The 18,535-nt window shown below is 42.1% G+C and overlaps 1 protein-coding gene across 3 annotated transcripts in view; it reads left to right on the top strand.

Moving 5' to 3' along the window:
- The first annotated feature begins 814 nt into the window (after nucleotides 1–814).
- Styx (serine/threonine/tyrosine interacting protein) overlaps nucleotides 815–18,535 on the top strand; it is a 118,661-nt gene continuing 100,940 nt past the window's right edge. Inside the window, exons 1-4 of one of the 3 annotated variants that reach the window (XM_087207994.1) lie at nucleotides 822–1,170; nucleotides 9,313–9,437; nucleotides 15,594–15,626; nucleotides 16,717–16,770. In XM_087207994.1, the coding sequence (XP_087064120.1) occupies nucleotides 9,408–9,437; nucleotides 15,594–15,626; nucleotides 16,717–16,770 (117 nt within the window). In that variant the 5' untranslated portion in view covers nucleotides 822–1,170; nucleotides 9,313–9,407. Of the gene's footprint in view, nucleotides 1,171–9,312; nucleotides 9,438–15,593; nucleotides 15,627–16,716; nucleotides 16,771–18,535 lie in introns of all 3 variants that reach the window. The other 2 variants (XM_004835525.4, XM_087207992.1) reach the window with 2 other exon arrangements.

Here is an 18,535-nt window from a genome sequence, read left to right on the forward strand (position 1 = left end):
TTGGTACCGGGGATCGAACTTGGGACCTTGTTCCAAGGCAGGCGACAGAACCACTGAGCTAAATCCCCGGCTAAAGGGTACTGTTGAAAAACAATTTCAGTTTCATAAACCCTAAAGAACCAGTGAAACAAGACCTGGTTAACTGTACCATTATTCTTCAACTTCTGAACTTATAGGGATATTTTCTGCCATTCACAATTTTTTAAAGTGGACGTCAGTTTACACAGTGATAGCGAACACGGGCAGTTAGGCCGACCTTCTGATAGTCCAATGATCCAGCAGATGGGGTGTGCTGGTGCACTGCACACACGGCCAGTACGGAAGTAACAGAATGGGGGAGGCCTGAGTCGCACGTGCATGCGCTTCAGCCACTGGACTTTGCATCTAGTTAATCTCGCCTTTTTCCTTGTGTGCTGCTGGTGGTTTTTGTTAAATAATCTAGTGTATAAATCTTTTGAAGTATGGGTTCTTCCATTTCTAAGCTTGAACGATTTCCTTTCGGATGGCAGTTCCTAGTGGGCAGGATGTTTGCCTGTTTGCTCTCCCACTGAAGGCGGGTCTCACCCCGGGCTAGGGCCCTGCTGGTTCAGCCGCCCCACTGCCTTTCCTAGGACCTTCACACGGTCGACCCCGCCCCCCAGCCGCAGCCCCGCCTCCTCCCGCGGGCGCGCGCCGGCCGAGGCTCCGCCTTCGCGTCTGCGCTCTCGCGAAGAGGCGGGGAGGCGGCGCGCTGACACCTGGCGGCGGGGGGCGGGGCCCAGACGAACGTGTGCTGGGATTGGCTGGGGCGGCGTGGGTGGGGCGGGAGGAAGGCGGGGTGACGGCTGTAAGGTGGGTGTTGGTGCCGGATCCTGAGTGCCTGAGGGGCGCGGAGACTCGGGGGGGAGGGAGGGAAGGAGAGAGGTGCCAGCAGCATGGCGGCCGGGCACGAGCCGCCCAACCCTCCTCTTCCCCGTAGCCGCCGCCGCCCCTGGAATCGCTGGGGCGCCCTGACCCGCTAGTGTTAGTTGGGAGCCCTCCGCCCTCCGCTCCCCCGGCCCTCCTTCCTTTCGGCGCCGCGGGTCGGGCCGGCGGGAGCTCCCCCGCCCACCCCGCCCGCTCGCGAGCCGGGCCATGGAGGACGTGAAGCTGGAGTTCCCCTCGCTCCCACAGTGCAAGGACGACGCCGAGGTGAGTCTGCCGGCGTTGCCACGCGCAGGCCTCCCTGTGCCCCGGCCGCGGGCGCCCCAGGCCCGACGTCGCAGCCCCACCCGGAGGAGCCCCTCGACCCCGGAGGCTTCCGGGACCCTGGGCGCAACCTGGAGGTCGCCTGGACGAGTCTCCTTCCCCGGGCTTAGGGGCTGCGTCAGGGTCCTAGCGTTTGATGGGGTGACCCCCTGGCCCCAGGGCTTCGGTCTTACCTGGAGTCACCCTTTATCGGCGGAGCAGTGCCACGTAAAGTCATTTGTAACACCAGCTTGAGGAATAGCTTTGGGGTCAGCGGTTCGCTTGTGCGACACATGGCCCCACGTGTGGAATAGACCTGGGGCCAGAACTTTTGAAGTGCTCCCACGAATTGTTTCCTAAAGTTTTTGTTTCTAGGCAGAAAGTGTGACCAAGAGAACAAAATATCACAAAGCTACCTCATTTGAATCTTGAAAACTTTAATCAGAAATCTTCCTCTTTGGAGGAAAGTTAAATTGAGAGTAAAATTCTTTATACTTTTTCTGGGTTTCTAATTCGGGATTCTTTTTACTCCACCATCTCCCTTGCGTAACGTTTATATTAGAGGTTTTTGTTGTTGTTTTTTCATCTGTTGTTATAGTTCCTGGTTTTGGAAACTGATAAGATAGAACTTTCTGGAGACTAAATTAGTAATTGGACAAGGATATTCGGTTATGCTTTAAAAGCTAAAATTTCTAGAGTTTAAAATATCTTGAAGTTAGTAAAATAAAGCTGTCCTTTTTAGAAGACCATTGGCTTTATTCCAAATCCATTCTTTGAGTATCTTTATTTGGGGTTCACGGATTTGGAGGGCTCCCTTGCTGTGATAGTGATGCTTGTGAATTTAATGTTTTGAAAGTAGACTCAGAATATGAAAAAGGCATTTACACTTTTTCCCTTAACATATAGTAATGTGAATAAGAAGTATGGGATTATATATTGAAAATAATTTAGTAATTTCAGTACTGTAAGCAACCTTAGAAATAAGCAGCATTCCCAATGTCAAGAAATTCGAGTTTACTGAAAATAAGGGCCTTGCCAGATTAACACTGTACCACAAGACAAGGAGGACCTTGGAATCCTGATTCCTAATGCATCCTCTTTCTTCATTCGTTTGTTTGTTTTGCAGTACTAGGGATTGAACTCAGAGCCTTTGCACTGAGCTAAATCCTCAGCCCTTTTTTGGTTTGAGACAGGGCCTTGCTGATCTGCCCAGGGTGGGCTCCAATTTGGTGATCCTCCTGCCTGAGTGCTGGGAACACAGGGTTTTTAGTACACCTGGATTTTTCTCTCTCCTAATCTTAAAAGTTGTAGTTTGAAGTTTTCTTAGACTTCACGTTTAATCTTTTATTGTGTATATATTAAATCCCTGCAAAATTATAAATTCTTATATAAATTCTTATAAATTCTTTTATAAAAGTTTTCTTCTTTCCTGTATGGGACAGTTGAAAACATACTCTGTTTCTCTATCAAATATGAGGAGGTTTTTCCCCACGCCAGGCATTTCTCCAGCAGACACCAGTTGATGCCCTATGATTCAATTCAGTTCTGACGCTATCAGAATTAGAGGCTGATGGCTTCATATTCATATCCCTCAAGACTGCCCTGGGCCTCACTTCAGATGGCCATAGTACTGTTAATTTGCTGGTATGGCTCACAGAATTCAGGAAAGTGTTTTTAGCCTTTTGCTAAAAAGGATGTTACAAAGGATGCAGATAAACAACCACAAGGAAGAGATGTGTATGGGGACAGCACACACCAGCTCTCTGGACCCTTACTTGTTTAGCAGCCTAGAAGCTCATCAAATTTCTTTCCAGAGTTAATCGAGATTAATCTCCAGCTCCCTCCCACCACCCTTTTCCCCTTCCCAGGGTTCTATAGGTGAAGCCGAAAATTCTCATCCTCTGATCCCATTGTATTTCTGGTGACCAGCCCCACCTGACACCCCACTCTTCGTATTGTAAATACTGAAATACTCTTCTATTACTGGAAAATTAGAAAACACAAGGAGGTGTGTGATAGAAACTGGGCCAAAAACCAAGTATCTTTCACATTCTATCAGAGAGAGAGAGGTAATGCTTAAAACCCAATGGGTAATGATGCAGTATTATCGACTGAAAGCCAGTTCATACCTTTTTTCATGTTATTGATATTTGATCCCTTTGGGTTGCAAGTAACAAAAACCAGCTCAGACTAGCTTAAGCAAGGAAAGAGAAAGGGGAGAGGAAGAGAAAGAGACACAGAGAGAGACAGACAGAGACTAAATCCAGAAAGAAAAAGTAGTGTTCTAGGTTGGTTGCAGGACCCAACAAGATACAAGTATTGTATTCATAGCTGCCTCTGCCTCTCATGAGTTCTGGTCTCTACTTTATCCCAGTCTATTCTTTGTTTCTTCTCCAAGGTGTGGAGGGAGAAAAAAAAAAGCCTGTTTATGAAAAAATGACAAAAGTACCTCTCTTCCCTGAAATCCTGCAGGGTTTGAGTGTTGATGCAATTTAGGTCATGTGTCCACCAGTCAGAATCGCCAGGAAGGGATGAATAAGCCCAGTCTCATGTCTCCAAATCCTTGGCTAGGGGAGTAAAGTTGATTGGTGGCCCTCCCACATAGGAGATTTCCACAAGGAGGGTGCTTTCTGGGCTGACAAAACTATAAATAGGGGCTATATAAAAAAATAATCTGGGCTGTATATAATTTTCTGATTTCCAGTGAAACATGTAAGCTGTCAAATGATCTTATGAAGTCAGTACTGTTTCTTCCTCATAGGAAGCACCACTTGGAAAGCCAAATTACATTCCAATTTTGCCTTGGTAAAATAAATGAGATTCAAGTAGAGAGATTTTAGTGAATGCTTTTAATGAAAAATGTGATCAGTCTGTAAGAATATTATTTCCAAGTTTCTTGAATACTAATCAGACTTCTTTGCTTGCTTTTTTTTTTTTTTTTTTGGAGACAGGGTTTCCTTCCCTATCTAATCCAAGCTGGCCTTGAACTTGCAATCCTTCTACCTCAGCCTCTTAAAGGCTCGGGTTATAGGTGTGTACCACACTTGACAGGAGCAGGCATTCTTTGTATAGCATAATGCTAGCAAAAATTTAACTCTGTAGATCTGTTTACACAGTAATTGTCACTTCCTTAGAACTTTTTTTTATGATTCCCTATTGTTTTGAAGATTGAATTAAAACCTTTGACATCATCTCCAGGTCCTGGGTTATCTGGTATCTGCCCATCCATCTATTTAACCTCATTATGAACAACTCTTGTCTCTGCTCCTTTCACTGTGTGCCCAAGATCGTCTTTTAGTTCTGGGGATGCTCAGGGCTTTCACATTGAGCTACATTACCAGCCTTTCTATATTTTGAGTCTGGGTCTTGCTAAGTTGCTCACTCTGGTTTCGAACCTGTGATCCTCCTGCCTCAGGCTCCTACTGTGCTGGGATTACAAGTTTGTGCCATCACACCTGTCTAGAGTGGTGCTTTTTAATGCTGGCAATAAAGTAGAACCACCCAAGGAATATGTTTGTTTTGTTTTATGATGTTTGCAGTACTGGGGATGAAACCAGGGCCTTTGTACTGAATGAAATCCCTTGCCCTATTTTTATTTATTTTTTTATTTTGAGATAGGGTCTCACTAGGTTGCTGGGGCTTGTTTGGGATTTGATCATCCTCCTGCCTCAGCCTTCCAGAGTGCTGGGATTACAGGCATGTCACACCCAGTTCCGAGAAGCTTTTTTTTTTAAATGAAAGAAAAATGTTTTATGGGTCAAATATGAAATAGATATACAAAAACTTTACAGCAGATCTCTCAGAGAAGTATAAGGCCACCCAAGAAAAGGGAAGCCCCCCTTCATCAAAACCCCCATTGTGGGAGGATATGGGCGCTGTCAGCCCAGTTGCAGAGGGACCCATGCTGGAGGCCGAAGGTCACCTGCAGATCCTCTGAGGGACATGGAATCAGCTGGGATCTTGTAGGCTGTTTGTAGCTCTTGCTGTTCTGTACACATGTACATTGCTGTTTCATTTAAAAATCCTTCAAAACTTCAGCTTCAGCTGTGAGAAAGCAAGACAAGATGCCAGGTTCTTGCTATATCATTCTTTAAGTCTTATTGGCTCTCCCACAGTCTTCACCCTAAATAATATACTGTGGTATTTAAAGGGATCCCCCAAAGGAAAATAACCCTTACTATGTGACAAGAAACCACAAATATCCAGTCTCAACTACATGTGAGGCTCTGCTGAGCTCTTTGGCATAGCACACCAATTCCCATAACACTTTGTCACTTTAAAAAGTAGACTTTCCTATAGTAAAACCTCTTAAAAACACCTGTTTCTGCAAAATAATGTGTTTCTGTATGTGGAGCTCTAGAAAATACAAGTCTTTGTGGAGAAAGGGGACCAAGGGCTGGCACAGGGCACATGAAGTGGGCCCAAAGTCACGTAAGGTCATTCAGCTCAGCCTCCAGGGCCGCTGCCATCTCGTCTGCCTCAGAGCTGCTGCCATCTTCATTGCTGGACTCCTTGCTGGACTCACTGGCAGCATCCTCGTCATTCAACTTCCTTTTGTGGCCTCTCTTTGTCCATATTCTCTAAGTCTTCCTTACAAAGAGTATACAGCGGCATTGTCTCTGACATACTGGGCTGGCGCTTTCTTCTGGCAGGGCCAGGCTGCTCTCCATCTCAAGCATTGGGAAGCTCTTCACCAAACATCTGCTGCTGATGTGGCAGAACAGCTCTGAAGGTGGTGGGCTCCCTGTGGACAGACAGGGAACTGGGGGACCCTGGCACGGGGCCGTGCACACCCATTCTGATGAGCTTTCCAGTGTTGGAATCATAGATTTGGACCTCAGGGCCAGGCTGGGCCTTGGGATGGATGGGTGTCAGGTGGAATAAGGCTGTTGGAATCACATTCTGCCTGTCAGGAAAAGCTGCTGGGCTGTTCTCCCTGTGTGCCCAGGTGTCGTCATCAGTGAAGGGGAAGAGTTGTTCCTCCACCTTGTCCCAGCACTCCAGGCAGCTCCACAGCCAGTCGGGGCTGACCACACACAAGTGCCTGCACTCCTGTGCCTGGTGCACCTTCTCTGTGCCAGCCCATGCCACGATCACGTGGGTAGCCCTGTCAGGGGCATCAGGGCTCAGCACCAGTTGGGTCAGGACCTTGGCACCTAGGGCTGTGGCATGGCAGTGCTCCTGAGTCTTCTCTACTGGAAAGTTCGTTGGGTGTAGGCCACTGAATATCACAGTCATGTCCACCAGCACCTTACTCTTGAGTTCAGAAACTATCTTCCGTATATCCAAGAAGCTTTTTAAAAATACCCGTTCCTGGGTTCTGCCATTACCAGTTCTGATCTAATTAGTTTGAATGGAATCAGACAATACTGATTTGCAGCGAGATTTAAAAATCACTGACATGGGGCTGGGGATTTAGCTCAGTGGTGCTGGGCCTGCCTGGCAAGCACAAGGTCCTGAGTTCAATTCCTGGTCCTGGGGGAAAAAAATCACTGATACAGGAAACTACTACTTGAATAATGCTCTGCCTTTCCATTCCTCCCTCCCAACCCTCTTATAAGAATTAAATTTTTCTTTTATCTCATAGTTATAGGCTGTGTCCTTCATGGGTGCATTTACTTCAGGGTCTTTGAACATTTTAAAAAATTCTTCAAATACAGTTTTATAAATCATGTAACTTTGCGTGGTATGAGGAGATCTTGAAGGGTGTTTTGATATATGGCACTTGCCACCTCATGCTGACTGAAGGATTTTCACTTATGATTTTTCATTCATTCATTCTTTGATTTGGGATGGAGTCTCCCTGTGTACCCAGGCTGGCCTTGAAATCATGGTCCTCCCACCTCCACCTCCAGAGTCACTGGGATGATAGGCATGCAGCACTGTGCCTGGCTTATGAAATAATTTCTGTAACCATGGCTTATCTCATGGTTATGGGTATTTCGGCTTGACCAGCTTGCTTTGGTTGGATAATTATGGTTGGAATGCTGGGCTAATGAGCAGAAGTTTGGGAAATTGATCCTACTGATTAACTGTCATAGTAACTTTTTAAATAGAAGAGTCTACCATTAATAAAACTAGAAACTCTGAAGGAGGACGGACTTTAGGAGCACATAGGTGGGCTGAAATTCAGGAGTATAATGGGCGTAGCTAAGAGCGTGATTGGTAAAGTGCTTGTCTGGTGGGCGTGGGCTCTTGGTTTGGTTCCCAGCATCTTGGGGGGTCGGGGTGAGAATGAGAATGAGATACAGTGAGGACTTGATGATCAGAAACTTGTTCAGACAGGTATCTAGTGGAACAAGACTGTGAGTACGGATGCCCTGTGCAATCTAGACCCAGTACCACAAAGGCTTAGCAAGGTCAGCAGATAAGGCAGGTTTAAGGTTTGTTCTGTAGGCCAGCCAGCATCATAATCATGGTGTCTTAGTTCATTTTCTGTTGCCAGTAACACAATACTACTTGTAAGGAAAAGAGGTTTATTTTGGCTCACTGACCTGGAAGTGCAGAGTCAGGGCCTGCAACTGGTGATGGCCTTACTGGGAGAGTCCCCTGGTGATGATGGTGGCAAGAGTCAGACACACACACGGCCATATGTCTGTCTTCTGGCCTCCCTTTTCAGGGTTCAGTCGTGGAGGTTCACCCTGATAATGAGCTGAACTAAGCCCAATCACTTCCCAAAGACCCACGTCTAAACACTACAGTCACATTAAGTTTCCACCCCTTAATACTTGACAGTGGGAATAAATTTCAGGGCATGAACCTTGAGAGCCATAGCACATGGTGAGGGCAGCGAAGAGGATGATCTTTGAGATCAGGATTTGATGATGGCAACAGGAGTAATTCCAAATGAAATTTTCTCTTGGATAAAACCTCTGGGTTTCAGAGGATCCGTACTTATTACAGCAGAGTCTGATGCTCCCAAATAAGCCTGAATGCTCGTCTGTCCTGTGTGTAGAGATGAAGTTCCATTTTCTCTTACTATGTACTCCTATAATAACTTTTTTTTTGATAGATAGAGACAGTCTTTTTTATTCTATATGTCTGTGGTGATTTTAATTTAAAAATAGTTTAAATTAGTAGCCAGTGAAAATACCCCTTCCCCATCACTTGGTAAAATCAGTATTCCAGAAAAAAAAAAGCACATGTATCCTTGGCATGTTGCCAAGTTGAAGGAGTAAAGGAAATGCCACCACAAAGTCTGTTGCATTGATGTATTGGTTACCTTGGGTTTAAGGCACTAGACAAACAGCAAGCGCAGGGGATGGCTTTCTCTGAACTCCCCTTATCTGTCTACAGATAGATCCTCCAAAAGGAGCTCACTTGTCACTACTTCTCTCCCAGGGAGTTTGATGGACAATGGAAGGTTGACTTCGCAGACTTTGCAAAGAAGGGTAAAAGTAGACACCATACCCAAACTTTGTCACAGTCCATCATCTGTTATTTCAAGGGCCCATTTATCTTTCCTCAGAGTCACTATTCTAAGCTGCCTACACCCCCATCTTTTCTTGCCTATGTCGAAGGTATATAAGCTCCCAAATCTCACTGGTGCTTTGGTTTTACCCCCAGCACTTAATAAATTTTCTCCTATTAAGCTCCCTATTGTGTGTTCAGTTATAGACCTGGTTATCAAATCCTCATAGGTTAGAAAGTCTTCCCTCTCTACAGCTGTTTTCCAGAATATATGTATGCGGGGAATATGTGTTTCCCTGGGGTTTGGGGTTTTTTTGCACTACTAGAGATCCAATCCAAGGCTTTACACATGCTAGGCAAGTGCTCTACCACTGAGCTACACCTCTAGCCCTGCTTGGTTTTTTTTGTCACATATAGTTTAATGATTTCATTTTAGTTAAGATCAGAAGTACACATTTCTTTTAATTGTTTTTTTCTGTCTGGTAGCTCTGACAAGTTGCTTCAGGAAAAGACTGGCCATTAGATTACTTGAAAATCTTTTTAGAAAAAGAAAAAAAATCTGTAAAATCTGGTGCTTTAGGTCTCCATAAATCACATCTATTGTGTGTGTGTTCTTTGTGAGGCACTATGCTCAATCTTAGGGGCACTATGACTAAAAGGAGTATTTTGGCTAAGGTTTTTTTTTTTTTTTTTAAGAGTAGGAAAAATTTATTGGAAGAAAGAAAGCTTGTGCCTAAGAGGGACAGAAGAGGGACTGGAAAGTGGATTGCCTGCCCACTCACTTTTCAAAGATGTTTTATACAGCAAAGCCATGTGGTGAGGTGGGTATAAAGTGGAACAAAACTATAAGACCCAATGGAAATTTGCAAAGTGGGCATGAGGTGGGACAAAACCATGACCAACCAATAAGATTACAAGTACAGTCACCCAGCTTATATTGGTTAAATGGGGATCAAATGAGAAGACAAGTCACATACAAGGAATTTCCCATTTAGAATATCAGTCACGGCTATCTGTCTCTAGGGGAAGTAGTACTTCTTTTCCTTTTTATAATGCTGACCAGTGAATATGCCTCAATTGTTCTCCATGTTGGTTCCTAGCTGTGTTGGCTCCTGGAGGGCTGGCGCCTTAAGGGAGGCCCTGTCTACCTGCCAACAAGATATCTAATTAACTTAACTATCTGCAGTATTCCCCCCTCTGAAGAAGGACCCCTAACTGCTGTGAGGGGGCAAAGGGCGAAGACTGTTCTGGCTACTTCCAGCTGAAGAGGGTTGTAGTTGTGATCAGTGGTTACAGTTACTCTACAGAGTCTATCTAAAGGCCCTCAATAGGCTCCAGGCATTGTCATCTTGTAGCCATGTAGCTTTGAGGCTGGAGGAGACAAAGCCAAAGAAACAGTTAATATATGGGCTAAATAATAAGGTCAGCAGGACTGATGAATATAGCCAACAAAGGTTTGCACTAGGAGGAACTAGAAATAGCCTCCAACAAAGAGGGTAAGAAGGTCCAGGGGATTTCAGAATCCAACGTAGAAGTCGTATTACATAGTTGAGCAGTTATGAGCTGTTTACAAGGTCAGTCTGGTGCATCCTGATAAAAGAAGTCTAGCACATTTGTTCTTGGTTCCATTTGTATGACTGCTTGGAGTTGGCAGCCTCTTTAGATGCTGTAATAGTGATTGTAACCTGCTGACTCAGATTCTTTCATTGATAGAGGTTATGTTTAAGTTTGATACTTTGTCATAAATCTCTCTAGTTTTAGCATTCTGGAAGCTTTGTCTTGAAATCCAGCAGCCACAGAAAAGGGAAGTACCTTGAATCAAAGTGCATTATTTCTCAGGAGCAGGGCAGTGGAGAAGGGACAGAAGAATGCCTTTAAGTATGGCACAAGAACTAAATTTTAACCATCTCAGGTGTAGAAGGACAATTAAGATCAGGAGCTTTTCCAGAGTCGATCTGCGATCCTTAGTAAAACATGTCTCTAGAGACAAAAGCTATGATTGACTCCCACTGCATTGCCAAGCAGAAAATCAACCAATAAGCAAAGAACCCAAATGGCTGCTTTTTGCCTCTTAAAAGAGAATGAAAGTGTTCTAATTATATTGTTTAGGGCTTACCCTTTTAATGAATTACTCTGAATCTATAATATCTAATTTATGATTGAAATACCCTACAGGCTATTGAGCAAGCAGCTCCCTGATGTTGTAGAAATACTCCCAAAGCCATGTCTCACCTTTTATTTTATTATTATTTTTTGGTACCGGGGATCGAACTCCAGGCCTTATGCTTGTGGAGCAGGCGGCAGAACCACTGAGCTAAATCTCTGGCCCTCACCTTTTATTAACATACAAACTGAAACGGTGTCCTGTGGCAAGTGCTTGTTTGAACTTCTAGAGTTCGGTCTGGGAATGAGGTCCCCAGGTGTCTGTCTCTTGGGTTTCTCTATAAGCTGATAGAGGGGTCTCGCAATCTCACTATATCCTGCTATCTGAAGGCCACAAAAGCCTGTAATTTCTAGGAATGTCCTTAGCTATTTTAGAGTCTTGGGCTGTGGAAAGAAAGAATTGGTTTAATTCTTTCTTCCCCCAGTGTTTGGGTTCCCTTAGATATAATAAGGCCTAAATATTTTACCTCAAGGCTGCAAAGCTGTGCCTTAGATCTAGAAACATTATAACCCCTGTCCGTTAGAAAATTCATCAGAGCAGATTTCTTGGCTAGAAAGCTCTTCTGAGGGGACACATAACAGCATACCATCTATATATTGCAAGACTCTGACTTGGGAAAAACTATAGTATTTTCTTTTATCAAATCAGAATGTGGGGATGTCTTATTTTTCTTGATAGTTGACAATTTAAAATAATTGGGCCAGGGATTTGGCTCAGTGGTTTCGCTGCCTGCTGCGCAAGCGCAAGGACCCTAGTTCGATCCCCGGTACCAAAAACTAAATAAATAAATAAAATAATTGAAGGGGTTACTTCTCATGTTTCTTAGACCTTCAAGAATACATGCCTGAAAATGTCTTCTATTTAATCTCCTATCTGATTGGCAGGCCAGTGGGGGTCTTCCATAGAAATTGCTTGTGTTCTAGTAGAAACTAGTTGTTTCCCTGGCTGCCTGTCTTTTTGAGCTTCCAAAATTAAAATATCTGTCTCTCTATATAGTAGCAGTTTGTAATACTACTTGTCTCTCATTAGAAATCAGTGTTTGATTTAAGAGCAACATTACATCTTTTTAATCTAGTCCATAGGTCTAAGTAAGTCCTCTAAAAACTTCAATGTACATATCAGGATCATCTGAAAACTTCTAAGTCTCATTTGATCTAAGATTACTGAGAGAAAAGGATTACTGAACGCAGGTAGTCCCATATTTGCCATTTTCTTCCTTCAAGGGATAGTGTCTCTGAGGGACCTCAACAACTTAGCTATGGATGGATATAGCCTCAGGGAGGTTAATTATGGCTGGCCTAGAAATTCCACCCTCAGCACCTAATGGTTAGGGTGAGGAGTAGCCTTAGGCTTAGAGGTACTGAATACCTCAATGGCAAGGTGTCCCTCATTTTTCTATGGCCCACATTTAAATTTGAACACAAGCATTACTTTTTAATGTAAAGAAAATCTCAACAAGAGATTATTTTGACCATTTCCTCTCTTTTACAGTATAATTCTAATTGTGAGGTAGCATCATAGTACTTTTCTCTGTGTACTTGGCTTTAGGAGGTAGGCACATCTCAGGCGGATGTAGAGAAATACTAAATTGCTCCTTGATATATTCCAAAGGAGTAAGAGGTTCAGATATAGAGTCCCAATTTGAAAGAAGAAAAACAAATATGGCATCCCATTAGTCTCTGCTTGATTCCTGTGCCCCCTAGGGCATCCCCAGGGCGTCCCCCAAGGTTTACACCACTCCAAGGTAGGTAGCTACCCTCTGGAGAGAGAATCAGAAAATAAAACCGGACTGGACTATCTACCCTTTACCAGCACTCAGTCTTAATCTTTCTCAGGTAACTCATATCCTTATTCCAGTAGGTAATCTTAAAGTGCAAGTTACAATTGACTTCGGGCATAATAATCATGTTTAGAGAACGAAGTATTTCTAGCAAACTGAGAGATTTAAACCTCTGCTATCTAGTTCAGTCAACAGTCAAATTAGGGCACTTGTCCTGCTAAAGAGATCACCTCCGGAGATGGTAAGTCAGAGATTCCGCCCTGGGCCCTAGGGCAGAGAAAGCTCTGAGACCTTTCTGTTGTCTATCCAGTCATTTAGGCAACTTTTATTAGCAGCAGTACAAGGCTACTCCTTTAAGGTCCATTTTAAATTCACCAAGTATTTGAAACTCATAGGTCCTCATAGGGGCCACAATCTACATTGTAAAGGAACTCTTTATCAACTTCCTACTCCTGTGCATGAAGGAAGAGAAGGGCCGAAATAGTCCCATAGTCTATTTAGCATATAAAAACACAAATGCAAGCTACTGATTGTTATTTTCACTAGTGCAAGACAAAACAGTTGTTTTGAGTTGCCTTAGTCTGACTTTCTGGAAGGAGGAGTGGTCTGACTGGTAGGAATTCTGAAATGAACTCCCAATGAGTTGGAGAAAAGTTTAAGGGGAATTTTTAACTAACTAGCAAAGAGGAAAAAGTCCAAATAAAGCTCAAGCTGGTTAAACATCCAAAAATCACCATATAGCACTCTACAAGTCCACAGTCACAGTTCCAAAGTCCGTAACCTATCAGAGAAGCCAGTTTTCTCCCCTACAAACATAAATGATGAAGACCATGCCTAGGGGAGAGAAAAGATTCAGGTAGTTTTTACTCTATCAAAGATTTGTTTTGTACAATTGTCTAGAGGTCTTACTAGTAGTAGAGAAAGCAGTCCAAACCTGTAGCGCAACTCTTAACGGAGGCTTAAGAAAGGGCTCTGAGACATCATTTCAGATCACCCTGGGACAGAGGATATCTGATGATCACAGACACAGTTTCCCTTTCACCTCACTGAGGAGTCCAGATAGGGACAAGATGTGGAGATTTCCTGCTGATTACCTGGATGGGCTGTTGGGAGCCAGTTGCTTCTGAGGGACCTTTGGGTATCCACCAGAGAGTAGCCTTGGCCTTGACCCCTCAGTTGTCACCTCAGGTTCTGCTAGTTCCACGCAATCAGAGACCTGTCTCTGAAAGGAACCCAACTGCCTATCTTGTCAACATGCCACCCACCACTGGTATCAATGGGAGTGGGGATTCACCAGAGGGCAACTGGAGAAACCTGTCCTCTGCTTTGAGAGTGGCAGCTGCCCTAAAGGCAATTGCTAGCTGGCACACTAACCACTGTTTGCCATTCTGTGAGGGACAGGGAAAAGCCTGCACTATCTTTATCTGAGTCGATTTCATAAGAGACCCGTTTTACAGCATTTTTGAGCAACTAAGTCCAAATGCAACACATACAAAACAAGAATAAAATGTAATTTTAACAAAAGACAATGCATAAGAACAAGACATTTGTAAACATTTAAAACACACTGCTTAAAATTAAGACACTTTTGAAACAAAAGCCAAAGCAAAGGCCAGAATTTATGGAACAAAACTCAGAATCTATAGAACAAATGTCCAGAGCCTTTGAAATTAATAGTAACAATCTGTGAAGCAAGAAGACCAAAGTTAGAACCTATGAAAGAAAACTTACCTCTGACCAGTAATCTCAGTAGAAGACCTCCAAAATGATATAGAGGGAAGAGATGGAACTCCCAAACCTACTAGATATCCAAAACACTAGTTTGTGTTCTCTAAACTTGAAGAATGAATTCTAGGAACAACAGAGGTTAAGAGTAGGAAAAATTTATTGAGAGAAAGAAAGCTTCTGCCTAAGAGAGACAGAAGGGGGATCGGAAAGTGGGTTGCCCCTTGGCTAAGTTTTTAAAAACTTTTCTATGTTAGAAAAAATGCCACATTAGTAAGTTAAAGAAGCACGTAAACATTCAGTTTGATTACATTTTTCCTTGTGGCTTGGAAATAATAGGCTTTTATTTCTATTCTGTTAATTCTTTTTTTTTTTTTTGCAGAACCGGGGATTGAACTCAGGACCTTGTGCTTGCCAGGCAGGCACTGGTGCCACTGAGCTAAACCTCTGGCCCATCTATTCTGTTAATTCTTGAATCATTATCGTTATTTCATGCAGTCAGTATTTGTTTATATATGTTTGTCATAAAGTTTCTCTTTATTGTGAAAGTTTATATAGTGTAATGACTAAGAGAATGAATTCTGGATTCAGACCACCTGGGCTCACAATCAAAGTTCTCCATACCTAAAATTGAAATGTAAAATAGACATAGTGATAGAACCTTTTCGCCAAAGAACTTCTCTACAGAGTTCTTTTAATAAAGCTCTGGTTGTATTATCTTTTCTTTTACTCTTGTTCTTAAAAGTTGATTTTTCTGAGCACATACTCTTTTTTTTTTTTTATTGTACCACGCATTGAACTCGGGACCTTGCGCTTTTGAGGCAGGTGCCGGAACCACTGAGCTAAATCCCTGGCCCCTGAGTGTATACTCTTGATAACAGTTATTTTATTTTGTTGCTTTGAATTAATTATTCTTGTTTTGTTTCTGTTTTTGCAGTTGAGAAGTCAGGAATAGTCTAATTATCTTTCTTGTGATATGCAGTCTTTGTCTTTTTGTCAGATTGCACTGATACAGAAATTATACCATCTATTTCTAGGCATCCCCTCTCCCACCGTACAATAAGCAGATAATCTGACTTTGATCACCAACCATATCTGCTTTTCTTAATAGTGTGTTTTATGGTGCTGAGAATCCCTAGGGCCTCTTGCATGTTAAGGAAGCCCTTTGAGCTACATGCCCAGCCTCATAGACTGTTCTTTAAATGTAATGTAATTTAAAAAAAAACTTTTTCTGAATGTCATATATTAAGCCTTTTGTTGGGTGACATTTTTCATGTTACTTTTCTTCTTGTGTTTTTCTTTGTAAAGGAGTGGACCTACCCTATGAGACGAGAGATGCAGGTATGGCAATTTCTTATTTGTTCAAGTCAACCCATATTATTATATAAATAACCTAATTTCATGAATGATTTGAGACCTGTTGGCATATGATTTGTAGGTTCATCATTAAGTTTTTTAAATGACTTTTTAATATGTGTGTGTGTGCGCATGCTTACTGAGTCACTTTTTTAAATCTGAAAAATGGAATACTGAATTTATATTCCTTTTTGAAAGCAGTTTGCTGTTTGTCTGGTGTAGATCATCGGTTCAGGAGTGTTGACTGTAAAGCAGATCAGACCAGTTGTTCATTTTTGTGTCTGTCCATCCATCCATCCATAACTAAGTCCCCAAAAGAGTACTTTCAATTTAGAGTGAATTAAAGTGATAACCAGCACTCATAGTTGGTTGCTTTTCTTTTTCATTTTCTATAATTCCATGCAGTCTGCATGGCTCATCCCAGGAACAAGCAATGTCTCTCATTCCCCGGGATCTCTTTAACTTTTAAATATGTATCTTTCTCTCAGTGAAAATTAACTTTTAAGAAAATATCTGAGTACATCTGAGGCATTTTATTTGATGTTATGGGGCATGCAGAAATGAGTAAAAGGTAATTTCTGAGTGAAAGAACCTGATGGGTGAAACCAGTCCCCTATGCCAGAAACTATATAATCATAATAATAGAAATTAACTATAGATAATAGTTCTGATACTGTTGTATCTTGTACTTTTGATAATTCTAAAGCAAAGATTTTCTTCACACCTGTTTAATTTTTAGAACATAGAGAGTAGAAGTGATATTAGGGAAGTCTAATCTAAAAGCAATGATGCAATGTGTTCTACTGGAACTGCTTATAAAAAGCACTGTGGAAGTTCAAATATCAGACTTTTCAGAACTACATTTGAACTTGGAATACCTCCCTTAACATTGTGAAGCACGTCTTCATTTCTCTTCCCAGGCATTTGCTCGGTGTAGCTAGGAAATGCTCCCCAAATGACAAAATTTTAAGCAAATTATTATAACTGAAAATACCCCACAAATCCAGTGATGTGGTGCATATTTGGTAAAGATTGAAATTGCTAATGGTGATTTTTTTTTTCTCTCTCTCCTTAGGAAATTTTACCTGGATTGTTCTTGGGCCCATATTCTTCTGCTATGAAAAGCAAGGTATGAACTTTAGGTTAGGTTCACCAAGAGACTTTAGTAACCAGCTTTCTCCGGTAAGTTTTTTAGTAATATGATTTTTATTTTAGGGAGCATTCACAAATACTGTGTAATAACAATAATTATCACTATATAGTATCTGCTTACTGGACCAATGAGTCTTAAATGTTTCATCACAAATGAAGGTTTTTATTTTCTTTGTAGTACCAGAAATTAAACCCAGGGCTTGTTGTGCTATATCTCCAGGCTTTTATTGATTTATTTTTTGTTTTTAAATTTCTTTGTTTTGTAGTGCTGAGGACCAAACCCAGAACATGCTAGGCAATGCTCTACTATAGAGCTACACCCCTTGCCCTGTTTTTTGTTTTGTTTTGAGACAGGATCTCACTAAGTTGACCAGGGTAGGCTCGAACTTGCTGTTTTCCTGCCTCAGCCTTCCCGAGGGCTGGGATGACAGGTATACCCTATCACACCTACAAATGAGGTTGTGTATTCTATTTTTCTCAGGAAATTTATGAGTTTGAAAGATTTACCAATCAAGCCAAGCATGTTGGTACACATGGGAATCTCAGCACTCTGTGAGGCTGAAGTAGGAGGACAAATTTGAGCCTAATATAAACAATTTAGTGATTTAGTGAGACCCTGTCTCAAAAAAAGAAAAAAGGGTTAGGGGTATAGCTCAGTGTGAAGGCCCTGGGTTCAATCCCCAGTTCTGCAAAAAACAAACAAACAAAACCTAAAAGGAAGAAAGGCAAATAGGTTAACCAAAAAGATTGACATTTAATAATTTATTTACTCTCTAAAAGTATTAAACATCTGTGATTGTTAATTATAGCTTCTGAATGATATGCGATACAATTAAACCCCAAAATACAGAAATTTAACATTTTAGTTAACCTTTCTCTATCAAGGGTAAGTGTATGTGGTTTTTGTTTTGTTTTGTTTTGTTTTTTGGTACTGGGCATCGAACTCAGGACCTTGCACTTGTGAGGCAGGCACCGGAACCACTGAGCTAAATCCCCGGCCCAAGTGTAAGTGTTTTTAATTGAAAGTGATTCCTCTTATTTCTGTTTTTCCAGATTTTAGAAGTCTTGAGTAATCCAGGTTGGAAAGCATTGTAATATATAGATTCTATGTAGTCAAGCTGTAATAGACTTTTTCAGTTGCACAGTTAAAATGGGAAGATCTGGTTTTGATATGTATAGCAATGTTCATGCCACTCCCTAGAGGATTTAGCTCTATGAATTATGACAGTGGTACTTACTCTCTTTGAGTTACAGTGTGAAATGTGGTGTAGCAGTTGTCTTCCCTAATAGCTTGCATATTCAGAGGTCACTGTACTTGTGTTTGGTATCTCCATGATATAATTTGTGCAAGCGAAGTTTAGGTGATTGGACACTTTTCAAAAAGTGATAGCTCTTGAGACTGGAAGGTTTATTGATGGTTGGGCATGACTGAGAGTAATCCTAGTCATTTGGATGACTGACAACTAGGTTGGAAATATGGGGTGCTTGTAACAATAAGCATTAGGGAAGGGATCAGACAAAGTAATATAAATGTGACTGTGATTTTTATAAAGGACAAATGTAGGGCCAGGGATTTAGCTCAGTGGTGCCGCTGGCTGCCTCACAAGCACAAGGTCCCGCGTTCAATTCCTGGTACCAAAAAAAAAAAGACAAATGTAAACAAAATTATTTCCCAAATAACCTACTATTCACCAAATACTACCCTTCAAGATGACTTTAGTTTGCTTTTTTATTCCCATTGC

Source organism: Heterocephalus glaber, unplaced genomic scaffold (assembly GCF_053883595.1).
Source record: "Heterocephalus glaber isolate CG9 unplaced genomic scaffold, H.glaber_assembly_v1.0 deba00000901, whole genome shotgun sequence".
NCBI lineage: Eukaryota > Metazoa > Chordata > Mammalia > Rodentia > Bathyergidae > Heterocephalus > Heterocephalus glaber.